Source organism: Desmodus rotundus, chromosome 12 (assembly GCF_022682495.2).
Source record: "Desmodus rotundus isolate HL8 chromosome 12, HLdesRot8A.1, whole genome shotgun sequence".
NCBI lineage: Eukaryota > Metazoa > Chordata > Mammalia > Chiroptera > Phyllostomidae > Desmodus > Desmodus rotundus.
Genome location: NC_071398.1, coordinates 39,019,260 through 39,042,173, shown reverse-complemented (window position 1 = coordinate 39,042,173; position 22,914 = coordinate 39,019,260). Strand labels below are relative to the sequence as shown.

Below are 22,914 nucleotides of genomic sequence, written 5' to 3'. Positions count from 1 at the left end.
TCCCAGCTGAGTCACAAAGGGCATCTCAGTGGGAGCTTTATGTTAGGCTTCTTGCTTACATCACTAAGCAGCCAAATGGTCAGTTCTTTTCTGCTGTATGATGAACATGCAGAAAAGTCAATATTTCTAAGAGTGATATTTTTAACTGCAGCCATTGAAAGGTTAACTTTGCTGCAGAGTTGTGTTTTCCTACACTTCATTTTTCTAAAGATTTATTTATTTTTAGAGAGAGAGGAAGGGAGGGAGAAAGAGAGGGAGAGAAAGGTCAACGTGTAGTTGACTGTCCCACATGCCCTGTGGGGACCTGGCCTGAGAATCCAACCAGCGACCTTTTGGTTCACAGGGCAGCACTCAATCCACTGAGCCACACCAGGCAGCGTGCATTTGGCTAAATTATACTACGATGAATGTATTCCCTTATTGAGTAATAATTCCCTTATTTGAGAAAAGAGAGAAGGAACAACTTTGAAAGGGTAAAAGTGCTCTTTCCCTATGGGTGGTGTAGGGCAGTGGGTGACGACACAGAGAACGAGACTTAATTCCATTTTACAGGATAGGAGCTCCTGTCACTTTCCCGCTTTCTGGCACAGTCGGCAACACACTTGCACCTGATGGAAAACAAAGCACTTGTTGGCCAGATTCATGGGGCTTTTTTATTTTTTTTCTTTTGCACTGGAAGCAGTAGTAGTGCCAGGATTGACCTTCATGGGCCACCACACTGGAGCCTTTACCAAACCCAGTGATGGGGTTCTTGCATCCAGCACACTTCTTGGAAACAAGGTCCATGTAGACATCCACACAGTAATACTGGTCCTCCGCAGTGGTGAAACACTGCCCAGCCAGCTTCTTAGAGCAGGTAACACACACAAAGCACTCGGCATGCCAGCGTTCACCCTCGTAAGTGACTCTTCCAGGTGTGATGGCCATGTTGCATTTCACGCAATGCTTGGCAAATTTGGCCTCATGGCAAGTCATGCAATAGAAGTCCCCCCTTTAGGGAAGAAGCTCCCAGTCTCAACGACTGGCTTGCACTTGCTGCTGGTGAAGGAGTCTTTGTGCCAGATGGTCCCCTTAGACCCTGCCTCTAATCTGCTGCTACAAGGGGCTTGAAGCAGCCCTTGGACTTGGGGGAGTCCTCTTGCATGGTGCACTTGTTGCACAGGCTTTTGTTGTCCTTGGACACAAAGGTCACTTTGGCCAAGGGGTGCAGGCCCCTGTCACAGTGGTAGCAGGTGTCATGCCACTAGCCGTTGTTATAATGCATCTCCTTGGAGTGGGCACCAGTGGGCTTGCCATGTTCCATGCAGGTGCTGGCACAGAATGTGTCCGAGCACTTCAGCAACAGTGGTGGGCATCCTTCTGCAAGCACTTCTTCCCCTGCCGGGGGTCCCTGTGGTGGTGGCAGGCGAGTTTCTCAGCCATGGTGCTCACCCAGCCCCAGGGGGGATCTCACACTAGATGTGTGCACAGTGGGATGTATTTGGCAGGGATTGGATATAATATTCTAGGACTTCCAATATGCCGCCTGAGGATGCTTGGCAGTGCAGCTGTCCTGGCAGGGGGCCTCCATCTGCACCGAGACTGCCTGGGGCCAGCGGCAGCGGTAGTGTTGGCAGCAGACTCTGACCACTTTACTTTCTGGCACTGCAATATGTTCCTGTATCACCTTCCATTTTTCCTGCCCCAGTCTGGAATCAAGCACTTCTCCAAGGAGTCCTGTCTCCTCTAAGCTAGTGACAGGTGAGGGAGAGGAGTTTGGGTGGATCGAAATGAGAGCTCCTGTCTACCAAGGGCCTCTCCACTCTGAGAGTCCCTTGTTAACCCATGAAAGGTTTAGAAGGGGTTAGAATCATTGCATTCTAGAACCTGAGAATCCCAGACCCACCTTATTAAGACTGATATACCTGGATTCCTGCAGAAGAAAGAACAAAGAAATTACCCCACCTCCTCCAAATCCTTTCCTGAGTCCACTTTCTACCTGTCCTCATGCTGGGATGAATGGTGGTCCTCTCTCCTCCTCCATTTCTGGGCACAAGGAGCTCCATGCAGAAGAGAACACTCATATTGCCCCGAGCCTTCTCCATTACAACCCTGGGGACTCAGAGACACTTGGGCTGACATGCAAACAGTTCATGGCATTGGGAAAGTGGCTTCTTTATCAATCACAGACCTGGAGAGTTGACCTGGGGCTGGAAGCAGAGATAGGGGAACTGAAGGCAGACTTAAGATGCTGGAGATTTTGGTGGAGCAGGAGAGGAGCCTCCTCCCATGGGCACATCAGCGTGGGTGAGAAGACACCACTGAGCAGGTCCCCTAGTTTCAGCAATGCTGGACTGGAGAAGAATAGACAAAGGAGAAATTGGGGGGAGGGCACACTTGGAAGAAAGTCATAGGCAAAATGGAACAGTTCCAGATATTGCACCTCAGTGGCAGAGTTGACAGAGAGTGTTATTATTATTATTACTGTTATTACCATTATTATTAATCCTCACCCAAGGGTATGTTTATTGATTTGACAGAGAGAGAGAGAGAAACATTAATTGGTTGTCTCCCACAGGTCCATATGTGCCTGGGGGCTCGAACTCTCAACCTAGGTAGATGCACTGATGGGAGTCAACTTGAAGCCTTTTGGTGTATAGGACTTCACTCTACTCAGTCCAGCCACCCAGCCAGGGCTGTCAGGGAGTATTACTGAAGGACTATGAGTAAAGGCAGCTTGCATAGCAGGAAGCACCAGAGACCCTGGGTATAAGCACAGAAGCTTTGCAGAACTGCCTGGGGGTGGGGGCAGTGAAGAGAGAAGCACAGCTGGAAGACATCAGGAAGGGAGACATCACACATGGGCAGCAAACTCAAGCTCCTGGAAGTGGAAGGTTCCAGAGGTGGGAGTGAAAGACAGATGGAGAAGGGGGCCCCAGGAACCAGAGGAGAGACAACAGCCATGGTCAGGAGGACCGGCCAAGGCCGTGGCTATTGTCTGCTGGAGCTGACAGTGCTGCCTACTTTAGATGGGGCACTGCTCTGAGCTCCAGTCCCCTCCCAGCCCAAATCACTTGCTGCTGACCTACCTGTCAGGTCCCCAGGAGAATTGAAGTGTGGGGCTTGGGTATCACAGGGCTTTGAATGCTAGTCTGTGGGGCCTAGATCTGTTTCCTAGGTCCCTGAACAAGGTTGCTGAGCATTGGGTCTCATTGCTCAGTGTTCAACTCTCCAGTGACTAGTAGAGATGAGCTGAGGAAGCTCCTGGCTGAGATTGAGGCAGAAACCCTCAGGTTGTCTGTGATCAGAGGACAGGAGAGCCGAGTTTATTGGGAAGCAAGTGAGAGGTGCAACAGGGGAGGGGCGGCTCCTCTGTCTGAACTGGGCTCCGTGATCACAACCCTGTCACTTTCCTCCTGAACCACTGCATCACTGCATCACTGCTTCACTGCACACCTCCTCCTCCTGCCTCTAGTTTTCACCTCCTCAATGAAGCCAGAGGAGGCTTTCCTAATATGACTGTGTCTTTAATGCATTCACTAATGAAGTGAACTGATACTGATCGAGGACCAACTATCTACAGCACTGGCCATACAGCAAACAATGAAACAGAAAAATACGCCCTGCTTTCACAGAGCCGACATTCTAGTTGGGCTATGCCCTGTGTAGGTGAGAATATTTTCTGGGTCAGTGCCCAAGTGGAATTGCTGGGTCACAGTGTGTGTGCAACTTCGACTCAGCTAGGTATTGCAAAGTGCTCTGCGACGTGGCTGAAGTACTTTACACTCCCACCAACCGTGTACAAAGATCCTCTGTTGTCCTTCAATACTTGATCCTATCAATTATAAAATTTTGCCAGTCTGATGAGTGGGAAATTGTTATCTCATTTTTATTTACTTTTCTCCAAATGGCTGTTGTGTTGAACATTTCCTGTGTGTAGTCAGTCCATTTAAGTTCCTCCTCTGTGAGCTGCCTCTTAATATATTTGTTTTTATTCTACTTGTTTAGAGAAGTTTGTTATTTAGTCTAATCATTTTTTGGAAGGGCTCAGCCCCTTTTACAATCTTACCTGACTGGCTCAGGACCTCCAGAGATGACCTCACTTAGGAGTGACTGTATCAACTGATTTGGGTCTCTAAGTACATCTGCAAAATCCCTTAGTCAGGCAATGCCACACAGTCAAGGGAGTATATTCTACCATATTTACACATCCCACCCTTACTCAGGGAAATGGGATTATACAAGGGCATGGTCATGGGGGTTCGTTTTTAGAATGCTGACTACCACAAATATTGCAAAAAGGTAAACAGTTTTATTTCTTCCCAAAGGAGCAGTTTTTGTTTACATAGATCGTACTTTTTTCCTGCTGTTGTTTTGGGCTTCCATCATTTATGCTACTATGTTTATTAATTTTACTTTTAACTTTCTTTAAAGATGTTATTTATTTTATTATTAGAGAGGGCGAGGGAGGGAGAAAGAGAGGGAGAGACACATCAGTGTATGGTTGCCTCTCACACGCCCCCCACGGGGGACCTGGCTTGCAAACCACACATATGCTCTTACAAAGAATCGAACCAGCGACTCCTTGGTTTGCAGGCTGGTGCTCAATCCACTGAGCCACACCAGCCAGAGCTACTTTCACCTTTTTAAATGGCTTGGTCTGCTGTTTCTTAGGCTGCTTCCTGGCTTAGGTGCAGTGCTCATTAATTCTCAATTTCTTTTTTTACAAAAAAGATTTTCCTTATTTATATTTAGAGAGAGGGGAAAGGAAAATAAAAAAGGGAAAGAAACTTCAATCTGTGGTTGCCTCTCGCATGCCCTCTACTGGGGTCCTAGCCTGCAACCCAGGCATGTGTCCTGACTGGGAATTAAACCAGCGACCCTTTGGCTCACAGGCTGGCACTCAATCCACTGAGCCACACCAGCCAGCTAATTTCAGTTTTCTTAGTTTCACATATGGCCACTTCCTTCTCAAGTATGCTTTACCTGAATCCTCTTAGTACTCAGCTCTAAACTGTTTTTGTTTGTTTTTGTTTTTTGATTACCGTTGCTGTTCTGTATTATTCATATTAGTCCCAGGTGTACAGCATAGTGGTTAGATATTCACATACTTTACAAAGCGATCTCCCTGGTAGTTCAAGTATCCCCCTGGCGCCGCACATAGTTATTACACTGTTATTGACCATATTCCCTATGCTGTACTTTACGTCCCTGTGACTGTTCTGTAACTACCAATTTGTACTTCTTAATCCCTTCACCCTTTCACCCAGCTCCCAAGTCCCCTTCCCGCTGGTAATCATCACTTGTTCTCTGCATCTATGAGTATCTTTCTGTTTTGTTTGTTTGTTTATTTTGCTCACTGGATTCCACATATAAGTGAAATCATACGATGTTTGGCTTTCTCTGACTTATTTCCCTTAGCATAATATCCTCTAGGTCCACCCATGTAGTCGCAAATGGCTAAGATTTCACTCTTTTTATGGCCAAGTTAATATTTTTAAATACATTTTATCGATTATGCAATTACAGTTGTCGCATTTTGTTTCTCCCCTTTATTCCACTCTGCCATACACCACCTGTCTCACCTGCATTCCTCCCCCACCCCCTCTTAGTTCATGCCCATGGGAAGAACATATAAGTTCTTTGGCTTTTCCATTTCCTATACTATTCTTAACCTCCCCTTGTCTGTTTTGTACCTACCATTTATGCTTCTTATTCCCTGTGCCTTTTCCCCCATTCTCCCCCCTCCCCCTCCCTGCTGATAACCCTCCATGTGATATCCGTTTCTGTGATTCTCTTCCTCTTCCAGTTGTTTGCTTAGTTTGGTTTTTTGTTTGTTTTAGGTTCAGTTGTTGATAGTTTGAGTTTGTTGTCATTTTACTCTTCATATATTTGATCATCTTCTTTTTCTTAGATAAGTCTCTGTAACATTTCACATAATAAGGGCTTGGTGATGATGACTTGATCTTATCTTGGGAAGCACTTTATCTGCCCTTCCATTCTGAATGATAGCTTTGCTGGGTAGAGTCATCTTGGATGGAGGTCCTTGCCTTTTGTGAGTTTGAATATTCCTTTGCAGCCACTTCTTGCCTGTAAGGTTTCTTTTGAGAAATCAGCTCATACTGTATGGGAACTCCTTTTTAGGTCAATCTCTCCTTTTCTCTTGCAGCTTTTAAGATTCTCTCCTTATCTTTCATCTTGGCTAATGTAGTTATGATGTGCCTTGGTGTGTGCTTCCTTGGATCCAACTTCTTTGGGACTCTCTGAACTTCCTGGGCTTCCTGGAAGTCTATTTCCTTTTCCAGATTGGGGAAGTTCTCCTTCATTAGTTGTTGAAATAAGTTTTCCATTTCTTGCTCTTCCTCTTCTCCTTCTGGCACCCCTATGATTCACATGTTGGAAAATGTAAAGTTGTTCCTGAGGTTCCTAAGCGTCTACTCATTTTTGTATTCTTGTTTCTTCATTCTGTTCCGGTTGGAAGTTTATTTCTTCCTTATGTTCCAAATCGTTGATTTGAGTCCTGGTTTCCTCCCCTCCGTGTCGGTTCCCTGTATATTTTTCTTTATTTTATTTTGCATAGCCTTCACTTTTTCTCCTTTTGCGACCATAGCCAACCACTTCTGTGAGCATCCTGATTACCAGTATTTTGAACTGTGCATCTGATAGGTTGGCTATCCCTTCATCACTTAGTTCTATTTTTTGTGCTTGATCTGTTCTTTCATGGGAGCATATACCTTTGTTGGGCGTGCCTGTTACAATGTAAAGGGTGGAGACCCAGGTGTTCACCAGGGTGGGGCAACCCAGGTCACTGTATGTACTGCTGTATGTGGGGGAGGGGTCCAAGAGGGATTAATGCTGCTAGCTCGTCTCTCAGTGGGCTTTCAGTCACTTCCCTCACTACCCTCAAGCAAATTGGTCCCATCTGGTGCTGATTCCCATGTGGGTGTGTTTGTGTATGTTCTAGGACCCTGTGGGTCTCTGGAAGGAACTCTCCTATGAAGCACAAAGTTCCTCCTGCCGCCACAGTTGTCACAGGGTTTTTGCAGCAAGAGGTTTTGGGGCTCTATTGCACTGTGCTGGAACCCTGGGTTGTACAGTCTGTCTCACCCCTAGTTGTTCCTCTCGGTTTATGCGCATGCAAATGTGGGACTGCCCAGTCTGCCAGCTGCTGCCTCACCTGCCTGCTCTTGGAGCCACCGCCTGGCCGTGTATCCTCTATGCCCCACCTACACGACACTTCCCCTCCTGCCAGGAAAAATGAATGTTTCTTCTTTCACTCCTAGGTATCCGACTTCCATACCACTAGATTTTTCTGGCAGTTCTGGATATTTTTTGTTTTTAAATTTGTTTTTGTCCTTCTTCTGGTTGTGCAAGGAGGGAAAGTATATCTACCTACACCTACATCTTGGCCCGAAGACTCCCAAGTAAATATTTTTAATTTCCACTATGATTTTTCCTTGATCTATCCATTATACAGCAGTACGTTTCAAATTTTCTAAGCATTTTGGTGTTTGTTGTTCTCTTCTTTGTTATTTCCATTGTTTTAGATCTTCACCTGAGGATATGTTTACTGATTTTAGAGGGACAGGGTGGGAGGGAGGGAGACCAGGAGGCTGGAAGAGAAAGAGAGAGAGAGAGAGAGAGAGAATGAATCAAATATTGATGTGAGAGAGAAACATTGGTCGGTTGCCTCCCCTATTCACCCTGACCCAGGGATTGAACCCACAACCCAGTTATGTGCCCTGACCAGGAATTGAACCCTCAGCCGTTGGTGTACAAGATGATGCTCTAGCCAACTGAGCCACCTGGCCAAGCCTTTTTTGTTACTTTTTTTCCTATTTAGCATTGTATCTGAGGCACTCTGAGAATAAAGAAAGAACATGGAGATCAGACCCACATTCAATTTTAAGGAGTCTTGCCATAAGGAGAGCACACAGATTTTAGCCAATCTTGAAAGCATCAAATGCTTTATTTTTATAATACACAAAATATACTGTGTCATCTTTCTATCAAAAGGAGAGTCTGAATATCTGCAAAGTCTTTCCTATCTGCTGTCTCCAACATGTGTTCTTCTGGTGTTTCTCCCAATTCCAACCTAGAGCTCTATGGACAAAACAAACAATACAGCTGTCTGGGCTAAGGAGCCTCAGAGGCAGTATGTTGTTGGCCCTGAGAATCAAGTCAAACAGCCTAGGGTTCAGCCAACATAATGCTGCCAAAAATAGGAAGGCTGTAGTATTTACTGCAAGGAAACAGTTCTCTTTAAGCTACAATTTTGTAACTACATAGAAAGTCACTGTTCTTCAGACAGTAAATTCATATTATACTACTAAGCATTGTTAAGGTGATTTTTACCTCTTTGTGAAGAGGAAGCCAGAATAATAAATAGGACTTTTAGGAATTAGAAAGGAGGCTCACTTAAAGTTAATAAAAATGAATCAGTGACCCAACTATATGTACCCTCCAAATAATTATTTCTGCTCAGGCTGCCAGGATAAATAAATTAATTAAAAAATTAGAAGCTTCTATACAGGAAGATATATTTTTACAACTACAGACATAAAAAATAAAGAAAAGAAAAAGAGCTTAAAACATGTAATATTTTGCCCTGGCTGGTGTGGCTAAGTGGATTGAGTGCTGGCCTGTGAACTGAAAGGCCTCTGGTTCGATTCCCAGTCAGGGCACATGCCTGGGTTGCGGGCCAGGTCCCCAGCTGGGCGTGTAAGAGAGGCAAAGGATTCATTGATGTCTCTTGAACATTGATGTTTCTCCCCCTTTTTTCTCCCTCCCCCCAAAAATAAATATATAAAATCTTTTAAAAAATTAACATGTAATTTTTCTTAGAAGAGCCTTCCTTGAAATTGTTTTCTACAGTTATTATATAAGCAAAGTAAAAATTGCAGGGAAAAACAACCTGAAAATTGATGCAAAATCAGGTTAATAGCTTTAATAATTCCACTATTTCTAAATCCTTCCACAAAAGGACACTGCAGTTTTTCAGTTTACTGCAAACATAGCTTTAAAAGAAGTCAGCCCTAATGTTGAAGCTATAATACAAACGTTTAATTGTTAGCACTATACTATGACGCACAATGCAGAACAGCTGATTTAAATGAAAGCCATGTTTTGCTCAGGAATACTGTTGTACACATACTACATAGGTGGTTTTACAGCAGATCTAGGTGGTCACACTTCAGATGGCAAACACTGAGTTGTGAGCTTGATATTGTCCAGCTAGCTGTTTCTTGTCGCCCTGGAGAGTCTGGTGGCATGTCATGTTGAGAGGCCACTTTGTCACCACCACTGCTCTTCTCACAGGTGACTCCACTGTGGTAGGACGTTCATATCCTTCAGATGCCAGGCCTAGCAAAAAGCTTCCCACAGTCCACTGGATATCACACTGTTCTGTTTGACAAATTCTGCTGCCTCTTCAACTATGTTATTGAGTTCAGATCTTGCCTTATTTCTGTTTCTTTAATTATATTTCATTGTTTCTGCTATTTCAGTTGTTCCAATTTTTCCTCTTTGCTCTCCTCTACCCACCACCCTCCACTCCCTCAGGCTACCCCACACTGTTGTCAACATCCATGAGTCATGCATCTGTGTTCTTTGGCTACTGTATTCCCTATGCTGTACTCTATGTTCCCATGTCTATTTTGTAACTACTCATTTGTATTTTTGCCCATCCCTCTAACTCCCTCCCATCTGGAAATCATCAAAACATTTTGTGTATCTGTCATTATGTTTTACTTGATTATTTTGCTTTTTAGATTCAATTGTTGATAGATATGTATTTTTTGCCATTTTATTTTCATACTTTTATTCTCTTCTTCTTTGTTTTTACTGCTTGTTTACTAGTTTATTTTTTACTATATTTTACTGATTATGCCATTACGTTTGCCCCATTTTTCTCCCCTTTGTGTCCTCTGCCCAGTTTCCCCATTCCCTCCAGCATTCTCCCCCCATCCCCCCTTTAGTTCCTGTGCATGGGTCGTACATATTAAGCTCCTTGGCTTCTCCATTTCTATACTATTCTTAACCTGTCTATTTTGTACCTACCAATTATGCTTCTTATTCCTTCTAGCTTTTCCCTCATTCTTCTCCTTCCCTCTCCCCACTGATAACCTTCCACGTGACCTCCAATTGCATGATTCTGTTCCTCTTCTAGTTGTTTGCTTAGTTCATTTTTGTTTGGGTTTTTTTTTGTGTGTGTAGGTTCAGTGGTTGGTAGTTGTGAGTTTCTTATTTATTTATTGTTCATAGTTTTGATCTTCTTTTTCTTAGGTAAGTCCCTTTATTCATTTCATATTATAAGGCCTTGGCTATGATGAACTCCTTTAGCTTTTCTTACCTGGGAAGCACTTTATCTGCCCTTCCATTCTAAATGACAGCTTTGCTGGATAGAGTAATCTTGGATGGAGGTCCTTGCCTTTCATGACTTTGAATATTTCTTTGCAGCCCCTTCTTGCCTGCAAGGTTTCTTTTGAAAAATCAGCTGACAGTCTTATGGGAACTCCTTTGTAGGTAACTGTCTGCTTTTCTCTTGCTGCTTTTAAGATTCTGTCTTTATTTTTAATATTTGCCATTTTAATTATGATATGCCTTTGTGGGACCCTCTTTGAGTCCAACTGCTTTGGGACTCTCTGAGCTAGACTTGAATGACTCCTTCTCCAGACTGGGGACGTTTTCTTTCATTATTTTTGAAATAAGTTTTCAATTTCTTGCTCTTCTTCTTCTTCTGGCACCCCTATGACTTTGACATTGGCAGGTTTAAAGTTGTCCCAGAGGTTCCTAAGCATCTCCTCAGTATTCTGAATTCTTGTTTCTTCATTCTGTTCTGGTCGAATGTTTATTTCTTCCTTGTGTTCCAAACCGTTGATTTGAGTCCAGGTTTCCTTCCCTTCACTGTTGGTGCCCTGTATAATTTTCTTTATTTCACTTTGCATAGCCTTCGCTTCTTCCTTTAATTTGTGACAATACTCAGTCATTTTTGTGAGCATCCTTATTACCAGTGTTTTGAACTGTGCAACTGATAGGTTGGCTCTCTCCTTGTCACTTACTTTTTTCTAGAGTTTTGATGTGTTCTTTCATCTGGGCCATATTTATTTTTCTTGGTGCACCTGTTATATTGTAAGGGGCAAAGCCTTACAATATATGTGCCAGAGCGGGGCAACCCACATCTCTGCATTGTGGTGCTGTATGTGAGGGAGGGGTCAGAAAGGGAACAATGCCACTTGCTTGGCTCACCACCCCCTTTCAGTTACTTCCCTTGCTTTTCACAAGTGAATTGAGCCCTTTCATGTGCTGCAGTGGCACAGATTCACAGGTTGTTGGGCTGGTGTATGTTCTTGGGCTCCATGGGCCCCTCTAGCAGACTCTCCTGTGACACCAGCAGGTTCTCCCATCACCACAACCCCAAGAGATTTTTATAGCCAGAGGTTTTGAAGCTTTCTTGTCCCAGGTGGAACCCTGGGTTGCGAGGAACAACTCACTCCCCAGTTGTTCCTCCCAGCTTATCCACACACGAATGTGGGACCTCCTGTCCTGCCAGCTGCTGCCTCACACACCCACCACCTTGCTGGGTGTCCTCTCCACCCAAGCTGCGCATCTCCACTCCTCCCACAAGTCTGGGTGAATGTTCCTTCTTTAACTCTTTGGTTGTCGGACTTCCATACAGTTCAATTTTCTGGCAGTTCTGGTTGTTTTTTCCTTTTTAAATTGGTGGTTATCCTTCCTTTGGTTGGGCAAGGAAGTGAAGCATATCTACCTACACCTCCATCTTGTCCAGAAGTTCAAAATATTATTTTTTATTTAATATATGTGTCTTTTCCCCAATAGCCATTAAGTTGTTAGAACATAAATGACTATTGTGTTGCTTGAACCTAACTACTTAATAACTCGTATATATTTCTCTTGGCCTAGAGGTGCCATAAAACTCATTGAGACACTTTAAATATATTGTATTAGTGGAAAATTTGAGATATAGCAAGGCTAACAGATCAGGAATAGAAATGGTCTCTGAGGGGTCCAGAGGTTGGACATAGGGGACAAAGACTTTGAAGTAACCACTGAAAGAAATAAAAGACATATTTATGTTTAAAGAATGAAAGGAAAGTATTATAGTAATTATTCCTTAACTAGATAATATCAATAGGCATTATCAATATAAATTGATAATACAAATTATGAGGCCCTAGCCAGGTGCCAAGGTTTGGGTTCAGTCCCTAGTCAGGGCACATCGATGTCTGTCTGTCTCTCGGTCTCTCTCTCTCTCTCATCAACAAATAAAAAAATATTTTAAAAACACCAAGTGGAAATTCTAGTGTTGAAAAGTACAGTAATTGATATAAATTTTTAGAAGATTATTTATTTATTTATTTATTTATTTATTTATTTATTTATTTTAGAAAGAGAGGAAGGGAGGGAGAGAGAGAGGTAGAGAAACAGTGATGTGAGAGAGAAACATCGATCAGCTGCCTTTCGTATGCGTTCCAAGCAGAGACCGAACCCGCAACCCAGGCATGTGCCCTGAGCAGGAATTGAACCAGCAATGATTCACTTTGTGGATCGATGCCCAACCAAGTGGGCTATACCAGTCAGGGCTGAAATAACTGTAGTGGAGGGACTCAACAGCAGATTCATGATGGCAAGAAAGAAGTATAAATGAACTTGAAGATAGGTCAATACAGATTATCCAATCTGAAAAATAGAAAAAAAAGAAAGAAGAAAAGGGGACAGAGCCTCAGAGAACTGTGGAACACCATCAAGCACACTAACAAACATAATGGAAATCTCAGAGGTACAGGTAAGGGGAACAGGAGAGAAAAATATTTGAAGAAATAAGAGCCTAAGGTTTCCCCAAATTGGTTGAAAGACACACATTTATGGATAGCAGAAGCTTAGCACACACCAAACGAGATAAAGAACTCACATGTGGCACCTATGGTCAACCTTCAGAAAACCAAAGAAAAAGAAAAATCCTGAAAGCAGCCAGAGGAAAAAAAAATGACATATTAAAACCAGAGTTTATGCCCAGGCTGGTGTGTCTCAGTGGACTGAGTGCTGGACTGGGAACCAAAGGTTTGTCAGTTTGATTCCCAGTCAGGGCACATGCCTGGGTTGCAAGCCAGGTCTCTGGCTGGAGGCATGCAAGAGGCAACCGATTGAGATATCTCTCATACACTGATGTTTCTCTCCCTCTCTTTCTCGCTTCCCTTCCCCTTTCCCTAAAAATGAAACAAACAAACAAATAAAAAAATAAATATTTAAAAAATGATAGAGTTCATTATGATTTGAATGTCTCTGTCTTTCTCATTAGAAAACATAGAGGCCACGACACAGTGAAAAGTCATCTTTAACACGCTGAAAAAAATACTCTATGAACCCAGAACTGGTGTGACCTTAACTCCAAGTAGGTTGGAAAGAGTGGAGCTGTTTTTGTAATCTCAAGAGAACCACTGAGAAACAAAGAAAAGAGATGTATAGCTAAAATGCAGTTGAAAAATAAAAATGTCATTTTATGCATTTAAGTTTTATGGGTATAAAACTTTAAATCTCCAAGAGAAAGTGAGTAAGGGAGAAGAGCAATTAATAACAGGTTCAAACACAAATAAGTACTTAATTAGGAACTCTAAATACAGATGAATCAATAATTGCATTAAAAGTTAAGAGCCTAAACACTCACAATAAAAAGTCAAAGACAATCAGAAAGTATTAAGAAGCAGTCCCTGCTGTATGCTGTCTACAAGAGACTCCCCAAATATGAAGACCCAGGAGGGTTGACAGTGAATGGATGGAAAGTGATCCACCATACAAATAATAGGCATGAGAAAACTGGAGTGGCTATGTCAACAGAATAAAAACAAAGAGTATGGCCAAGTGTAAAGAGGAGTGTTTTATAACAGTGAAAAGGGCAAGTTATCAGGAAGACTTAGTACTCATAAGTGTGTATGTGCCTAGCAACGCTGCCTCAAAATACATGAGAAAAAATTGACGGAAATGAAGTGAGAAATAGACAAGCCATGATTATAGCTGGAGATTTTAACATCCAAGTTTTAGTAATTGAACAAACAACTAGACAAAAGGTCAGCAAAGACCATAAACACCATAAACTATAATCACATAAAAAAGACTTAGGTTTATTCACCGACAGACCATACACTAGTTTGTAAAACAAATCTCAATAAGTTAGGACTGAAATCATGCAGAGCATGCTTCTGATCAAACGGAATTAAATGAGTAGTCAAGTACAAGGGTCAGACACACAGCAGTCCCCAGGTGCTTCATCCTCTTTCAGCACCACCGTCAGTGGCTCCCAGGCCTGCTCGCACCAGCCCCAGGGGGACAATGAGGGAGGGAAGTCTGGGGGCCTCCTACTGAGTTATTGCTCCCCGGCATCATGCTAGGTGTACCAGTTTGCTAGGGCTGCTGGAACTAAGTACAACTAAGTGGCTCAAACAACAGAAATGTGCTGTCTCAGTTCTGGCAGCTACCAGTCACAGATCAAGCTTCTGGTGGCTTGCTGGCAATCCTGGTGTTGACAAACATCACCTTGATCTTTCCCTCCATCTTCACGTGTCACTATCTGTGTATGTGTGTGACTTCCTGCAAATTTCTCCTTTTCATAAGGACATCAGACATGTTGGGTTAGGGACCCACCATTCTGTATGACCTCGTCTTAACTAATTGCAACTGTAATGACCCTGTTAACAAATAAGTCTACATGTGAGGCACTGTAGGTTAGGACTTCCACGTGTGAGCACTTGGGGAACACAATTTAACCCACACCATGAGTATCCCTTACCCAGTTCTCTCTGGGAGATCTCTGCGAATTGTCCCACCCTGTTCCAGAGTCGGCCTTCGGCTGGCCTCACTTCACGTATCCCTCGACTGTAGCCCCAGTGGCTGTATCCATACTCCTCCACTTGACTGTGCTTAGGGAGTCTCTGGTCCATGCTTAGTCCCTTCCTCTGTCTTTCAGTCACACCTCAGAGACTGTGTTTGTTTGCATCTGCCTGTTTTACTTCTTTTGGCTCATCCTCTTCCCAAATTCTCCTGATACCTATTTCCGGATGGGCTGATGATCCCATTCGGCCATCACGTCTCCACTACACACTGGTGGCATGCTGACTGCTCCATGGGCATGCACGAATACACGTGGGAGTCCGCACTCCAGGTGCTGTGGAGAGGGATCTGCTTATCCAGCTTTTTCTGAGTCACCATGGTTCAAATACCCTGTTTCTCTGGCCTGACTTTTCTCTTGCCTCATCAGCTCCCCATTCTGCTTCTATCCCTTGATTCTGCTGCTCAGATCAGTGACCCAGAGGTGAATAAACAAACCACATGCTGGATTTCATCATGACCCTTTTACAGGCCGCCCTAGGGACTGCGGGTGGTTGATGTGGTGTTGCAAGTTCCTAGAAGGGAATTGCCGTCTTTCTCATCCTTGCCAGGGTGGGATTTGGTATTCTAGGTGCCAGACTGGTGCTTGGGTCAATTGAAGTTTTGATCCGTGCCCAGGTAATCTAAACCTTGCTAACTAAGTTAGAATACAGGCTCAGGCTCCCCAAGGAGGTAAGCTGATGTTAATCAGAGCTTAGCTGCCTTGTGTTGCCTTGTTGAGTCCTACCGAGCTTCTGTTGTACATTAGGCTGACCTGAGGTGAAAGTTCTACTAGTTAATTAGCATTTAGGGACAGGGCTATAGGCTTTGGGGCCTCCTCAATGTGAGCTTGGGTCATTTGTCTTGGCCTGGACCTATTTGTGTGTCTTAGAATGAAGCTGTGACTCACACTGGGCTCAGGACAAAGACCATAGCCTGTGACCAATCAATCACTTGGGTGTCCCAAACAGACTTTGACCCTCGTCTATGGAGCACTCTATGCTGTATGCCATATGGACCCCTAGGGTGGCCCCTCATGAAAGGTCCTTCTTTAGGAAACTAAGGGGGTGGGAGAGACAAAGCAACTGCATTTAGCTGCTGAGCTCTGTGCTTCTAGGAACAGACTACCCACCAGGACCCATATATACTCCTGCTGCTTCGCTGGCTGTCCATGCTATGTTATGGCAGAATGTTTGAAATAAAACTACCACTTTGATATAATACCTTAACTGTCCCAAGGAGTGCAATGAATGTTTTTCCTTATAACCATGGGGATCAGAATCTTGTGGCAGGATAGGCATGGGCAGCAGCAGCAGAGAAATACACGTATTAGGCTCCTGTTAAGCAGTCCACTCTCAGAAGTACTGATCTCAGTATCTGAAGTTGTTTCTCTCTCTCTCCCTCTTTCTATCTCTCTCTCTCTCTCCTCCTCACATGTTTAAACCTACATCATCCCTCAACAAAACACACCCAAATCTGCAGCCACACATTTTCTCTCATTCCAATACCCTTAAATCTTTGATTCTTCTCTCTCCAGAACCTAAACTTCACAACTTTAGGGTCCCATCTCACTCTGAGACCCAAAATCACAAGCTCGGGGGCTCACACATGCAAATACTCCAGAATCTTCCCTTCTTCAATTTGTCTATTGTCCCCCCAAGTCAACAGCCATGGCAAGACACCACACAAGGAGCCACAGATTCAGTCTTGGGCCCACGCCCTGTTATTCCCCCAAGGAGGACCTGCCTCCTCTTAGGTTGGCAGCATCCCAAGCAATGCAGTGGAGCACAGCGGGGAGTGTAGTTGGAACGTGACATGAGACAGTTACATAATCAGAAACAAAATCCACCCCTCCGTCCCAGGAAGTATAAAGGCAAAGTATCCCAGCCATCACCATCTCACTGTCACTCTCAGTGCCACCATGCTGGCCTCAGGGCTGCTCCTGGTGGCTTTGCTGGCCTGCCTCACTATAATGATCTTGATGTCTGTCTGGCAACAAAGGAAGCTCTGGGGAAAGCTGCCTCCTGGCCCACCTGCATTGCCCTTCATCGGCAACTACCTGCAGCTGAACACAGAGCAGATGTACAACTCCCTCATGAAGGTGTCAGGAGGCAGGGAGATGGGTGGTAGGGTGGGGCTGGGGCCCTCTGCAGTCTGGCTGGGACTTGGTGGCAGGGGATTGGAAAGGGTGGACTGAAATCTTAGGAACGGGGCGTTTTGAAAGTTTAGTGTCAGGGTCCTAGCCAGGAAAGACCAGCTCTTGGGATGTCCAGTCCCTTGACTATCAGAACTTGGGCAAAATGCATGCCACTCTGTGAGGGCTGGGTACAGAGCCAGTTGAGACTTGAGGCTGCGTGCACTCACCGCTCCCGCCCCCCTCCATCAGATCAGCCAGCGCTACGGTCCCGTGTTCACGGTCCACTTGGGCCCCCGGCGTGTTGTGGTGCTGTGTGGCCACGAGGCTGTGAAGGAGGCTCTGGTGGACCAGGCGGACGAATTCAGTGGGCGAGGCGAGCAGGCCACCTTCAACTGGCTCTTCAAAGGCTATGGTGAGATGGATCCTGTGTGGGGGCAATGTGGTCAAGCAGACTAATGGCCTCTATTTCCCCAGCGTTCTTCTGCCAACTGACCCAGCCACTCAGGGCTGTATCACAGCCCTTCCTCTCCATCCCTGTCTCTATCACTGTTTATCCCTGTGACCCCTCTGACCTTTCTCAGTGTGTCTGCATCTCCCTGCTTCTCTCTGCCCCATCTCCCAGCTCTCTCAGTACACGTCTCTTTTCTCTGTATCTCCTAGAAGCCCTGGGTTTTTGCTTTGGAGAGCTGGTCCGGTATCCACATGTTCCTTCTTGTCTATTCTCCTTCTCATTTTTTATGCTTCTCCATGATTCTATCTCCATCTTCCTGCCTCTCTTTTTTTCTGTCCTAGAAACTCACATTATGTGTTTCAAGATCCTCATACCTCCGTTTCTTTGTAATAATCTCTTGACTCCAGACCTTCTCTGTTCCTCCGTGTATATTTTTCGTCATTCCCCACCTCAGTTTTAGAATCCTTCTCAATTTTTACTTCTACCTCCCAGATCTCCGGAGATCTCACTTTCCCACTTCCCTCCACTCTCGCTCTCTCTCTACCCGTCAGTGTCTCTGCATCGCACTGTTTCCATGGGCAACCATCTTTCACCTTTCCTTCTGATTTCCTTCCAACTTGGTCTCTGTCTCTTTTGGTATTTCTCTGTTGCCATTCTCTACCTGTCTCTCTCTCTCTGCCCACCCCTGTCAGGCCCCGCCCCTCTCTAAGCCCACTCCCGACTCCTACCCTCCCTCACCAGGCGTGGCTTTCGCAAATGGGGAGCGCGCCAAGCAGCTCCGGCGCTTCTCCATCACAACGCTGCGGGACTTCGGAGTGGGCAAGCGGGGCATCGAAGAGCGAATCCAGGAGGAGGCAGGCTTTCTCCTCCAGGCCTTTCGGGACACAGGCGGTGAGCCGGAGACCCCAGGGGACAGAGGAAGAAAACGCCCTGCGTGGACAGGCGCTTTCTCACCTCGGAAGGGAACTGGGTTGGGGGACGGTGTGCCTCGAATTCACAGACTGGCATCAGATCACCAAGTTCACTCCCCCAAATCGCTTCTCACTCACCGACCCCACACCACCTCCCAGGCGCCTTCATAGACCCCACCTTCTTCCTGAGCCGAACTGTCTCCAATGTCATCAGCTCCATTGTCTTTGGGGACCGCTTTGACTATGAGGACAAAGAGTTCCTGTCACTGCTGCGCATGATGCTGGGAAGCTTCCAGTTCACAGCTACATCTACAGGGCAGGTAACCAGTCCCACCCTGGCTCATCGCTGACCCCCCCACAACCAACCAACTGCTCTCCCACATGGATTCAGGTGCCCCAAATCCTATCCTTTCTAGGCAGGGTCCCCTCAAATCCAGTCTTCTCCCTTGCACAACCCAACCCAGAAGAGGTGCCCCAAACCCATTCTCCAATACCTGGCTATCTCAGCTATACTTCCCCTGCAAAAACAGAAAGGCACTGAAGGGAAGAAGGAAAAAGGAAGAAAAGGAGGGAGGAAGGAATTCTAGATATGTATCCCAACCCAACTGACCTAAATTCTAGGACAAGGGACTTCACACTTAATTCACATGAACACTTAGATATGTACTCCATCCAACCCCAGGTAAATACCTAAACATCAGGACAGGTGCCTTTAAACCAGTGCCTCCCTTGCCCTAGGACAAGTCCCACTCCCATTTGATGATGTCCATCAACACGTGTCCTTCCTTTTCCTGCCCTTCTCCATGCCCCTCCCTCAGCTCTATGAGATGTTCTACTCAGTGATGAAACACCTGCCAGGGCCACAGCAACAGGCATTTAAGGAGCTTCAGGGGCTGGAGGACTTTATAGCCAAGAAGGTGGAGCAGAACCAACGCACGCTGGATCCCAACTCCCCGCGGGACTTTATTGACTCCTTCCTCATCCGCATGCAGGAGGTACAAGTCAGCAGCCAGTGCTGAGAGGTCCAAAGCCAAGCAGAGAGAAGTCACAGTGCAGGTGGGAGAGAAAGAGGCCCACTCATTTTGCCCATTACATCACAATAATCCCCACAACTCCATGAAAAAACCATCACTGCTCTCTCTACTGAGCCCTGAGCCCTCAGCCATGGGCTGGAATTGTGTGTGCAAATCATAAGCACAATCACATCTATAACACTGTCATGCAACAGGCACTGGTTTAACAACTTTAAGGTTTTCACCTATGTAACACTCACACCAGTTGTTGTAGAGGCTCTAATGTGATCTCGATTTTAGGAATGAGGAAACTGAGACCCAGAGGGTATAAGTGCCATGCCTGAGGCCACACAGTGAGGAAGCAGTGGAACCTACCTCAAACCCTGGTTTCTCAGACTCTAAGGCTGGTGCTTTTGGCCACCATGCTCTTACCTTTCATTCCCTGGTTATCAGGTAACCTGTGTGGACAGGTGACCTGGTTTTACCATGTGACATCTCAGGGTCCCCACTCCTAGCTGGATGTCAGTCTCCATTCTGTGAAGAAAGGAGACGGGGCTTTATGGAGTCTGAAGTTCAACGTGAGAGGATCAAAGGGTGGATTCTCCTTCATAAGTTGCAAGGTTTTTTGGGAAAGAATAGAGTACAGCTGCTTAAATATCTGTCTGTGTTTCAGAAAATATCTCTTCAACTCTCTGTGAGGCAATCTATCATGATCTGTCTACCTCTCTTTCTCATTTTCAGTCTGTGTCTACCCATCCTTTCTACATATTTCTACAATTAAAAAGTGGCAACTCAGCTAGTAATTAAAGGACAGAAAGTCAGCTGGGTAAAGAGTGTTAGAAGAGCATCGGGGCAGAGACAGCAGCCTGGGAAAAGGCCTGACACAACTAGGGTCCTTCTTCCCACCTTTGGAATCTGAGAGCACTGGTGAGTTGGCTAGGCCTGAAGCTGTCCCTCCCTGCAGGAACAGAAGAACCCCAACACAGAGTTCTACTTGAAGAACCTGGTAATGACCACACTGAACCTTTTCTTTGCGGGCACCGAGACGGTCAGCACAACCCTGCGTTATGGCTTCCTCCTGCTCATGAAGCACCCAGATGTGGCAGGTAAGGCTGGACGGTGCAAGGAAGCAAAGGCCACAGACTCTCATAATTCCTCTGAGCCCACTGTACCTCCTCACCCCTCAAATCCCTGGGCCCTCAAATACATCCTGCTAACCAGACACTAGGTCATGACATTCAGCTAAAACAATCTGAAGTGCTTAGTAAATAGTTCGTGTGCTGAGCCCACCAAGGGCCCACTACCGGCCCCTCCAGACCATTCCCCAAGTCTTCTTCCTCCCAGCTTCCCCCAGGATTCTGGCACAACCAGGTTATCAGGACCCAGTGCCAACAATGTCTATGGACAACCTGTTTTGAATGATCTGTGTCCGTGACACACACTAAGTCATGCCTGTCATATATCCAGCTGTATAGATTTGGATTATCTTCCCTGCCCAGAGACCCCTAGGTCCCTAAACATATTCTCCCCTATCCCCAGCCAAGGTCCATGAAGAGATTGACCGGGTGATTGGCAAGAACCGGCAGCCCAAGTTCGAAGACCGAGCCAAGATGCCCTACACAGAGGCAGTAATCCACGAGATCCAAAGATTTGGAGACATGATCCCCATGGGCCTGGCCCGTAGAGTCACCAAGGACACCAAGTTTCGGAACTTCCTGCTCCCCAAGGTATTACTCTACAAGTAACCTCAAGGACATGTATTCTCAGGGACCTCAAACCTGCTCCCTGAGACCACCACCCCACACTCCTTACAGGCTTCCCATTGCCTGTCTGACTCCCTCAACTGTAGACTTCCTCAATCACATGTCCCTTCAACTTTCCCCCTCAGAGGCACCTGAATCCCATTTGTACCTAAGACCTCTTCCCTTAAATCTTAGGTACATATGAACTCCATGTCCCCCAAATTTTGTGTCGTGGAGACATTATCCTCACTTCCCCAGGCTTGCCTATCTCTGGGACATGACTCTTATGGCCCCCAAACATTCTGCCTTGAGATACTTGACCCCATGTCCCCCAAACTTCCTACCCCAAGGAAGATCCCAACTCCCATGCCTCCATTCTCCTCACCTAGGCACCCAAATACCCCCTCTAACTCCATGAGCTATCAGCACACACTTTCCCCTCCTGCTTATCAAAATCCCTCCCACCTCCCCACCAGGGCACCGAAGTGTTTCCGATGCTGGGCTCCGTGCTGAGGGACCCCAAGTTTTTCTCCAACCCTCTTGATTTCAACCCTCAGCACTTCCTAGATGAGAAGGGGCAGTTTAAGAAGAATGATGCTTTTGTGCCCTTCTCCATAGGTAAGAGACCACCGTGTGATGCCAAGCCACCAGTCACACCAAAAGGGGCCCTTTCATCCCAGTTCCCCTCTCTGAGGTGTAGCCTAGTATCTTTCTCCAGCTTGGAAGTCTTTCTTATGATCTACCCTGCAGCCAACCAACTGCAAACCTCATAACTACCAACTACCTAAGCCCAGGCAGAAAGAAAGGGATGATTGTACCCATTTCAGACATGAGAAAAGTCAAGGCCCAGAGTGACTCAGAGGCTTCTCCAAGGTGACTTAAATTCTTCAAATTCCTAAGAAGGAGATGGCAGCACAGTAGCCATATTAGTGTGTTTCTGAGGAAGGGTCATGTAAATTCCTATTGCTACATCCTGATTTGACTCATCCCCATGCCATGTACAAGGGAAACTTGAGGTTAAGGGAGGTTATGGGACTTCTCTGAAAGTCTCTCAGGCCTTGACATTCAGTCCCCTCCTCCCCGGGAGGATGCAGCCTGGATGGGGAGAGGAGAGAGGTGGCCAAGAGAGTGGGCCTCACCTCCTCCCACCCTGTCTTTTCAGGAAAGCGGTACTGTTTTGGAGAAGGCCTGGCTAGAATGGAGCTCTTTCTCTTCCTCAGCACCATCATGCAGAACTTCCACTTCAAGTCCCCGCAGCCACCCCAGGACATCAATGTGTCCCCCAAACATGTGGGCTTTGCCACCATCCCTCCTAACTACACCATGAGCTTCCTGCCCCGCTGAGCTAGACCTGCCACTTCCCCTACAAATGTACAGGGCTAGTGGGAGAGCAAACTGGGGAGGGGTGTGGCCTGGGTGGGGCTAGAAGTAGGGGCGGGGTTAAGAATGCTAGGCAATGGGCTGGAGGAAAGGAAGGTGCAAGGTGGATAGGAGAGGAAGAAAAAACTGATGGGCTGTCTGTTCACCTTGCTGGAGAGAGAGCTTTCAGAGCTGGGATGAAAGGAAGGGAAACTTTACGCAGTACTATAAATGACAATAATAACAGCTAGTATCTATTGACATGTACTCTGTGTCAGCTCTATGCTCAAATCATGACACACTCGCTGCCCTTGATAGTCACAAACCTATGAAACGGCAACTGTGTGTATGCCCATGTTATGAGAGATACAGCTGATGCTCAGCAAGGCTCTCTCTGAGATCTGACAGAACACAATAAATGCTCAGCAGTTCCTTGAACTCA

The 22,914-nt window shown here is 45.8% G+C and overlaps 1 protein-coding gene and 1 pseudogene across 1 annotated transcript; one reads left to right on the top strand and one right to left on the bottom strand.

Moving 5' to 3' along the window:
- Window positions 1-252: 252 nt before the first annotated feature.
- On the bottom strand, window positions 253-1,493 carry LOC128779602 (four and a half LIM domains protein 1 pseudogene; annotated as a pseudogene).
- A 15,244-nt stretch (window positions 1,494-16,737) lies between these two features.
- On the top strand, window positions 16,738-22,914 carry LOC128779608 (cytochrome P450 2A13). Its single transcript, XM_053914786.2, has 9 exons — window positions 16,738-16,960; window positions 17,246-17,408; window positions 18,189-18,338; window positions 18,518-18,678; window positions 19,177-19,353; window positions 20,336-20,477; window positions 20,911-21,098; window positions 21,590-21,731; window positions 22,276-22,914. The coding sequence occupies exons 1-9, from the start codon at window positions 16,781-16,783 to the stop codon at window positions 22,455-22,457; spliced, it is 1,485 nt and encodes a 494-aa protein (XP_053770761.1). The 5' UTR covers window positions 16,738-16,780; the 3' UTR covers window positions 22,458-22,914.

What these genes read in the sequence shown, in the direction of transcription:
- LOC128779608 (XM_053914786.2), top strand. Translation starts at nt 16,781, where the DNA reads ATGCTGGCCTCAGGGCTGCTCCTGGTGGCTTTGCTGGCCTGCCTCACT. An exon ending in GGCCTTTCGGGACACAGGCG is followed by an intron (nt 18,339 to 18,517) that starts GTGAGCCGGAGA and finishes ACCACCTCCCAG; the next exon opens with GCGCCTTCATAGACCCCACC. An exon ending in TTTTGTGCCCTTCTCCATAG is followed by an intron (nt 21,732 to 22,275) that starts GTAAGAGACCAC and finishes CTGTCTTTTCAG; the next exon opens with GAAAGCGGTACTGTTTTGGA.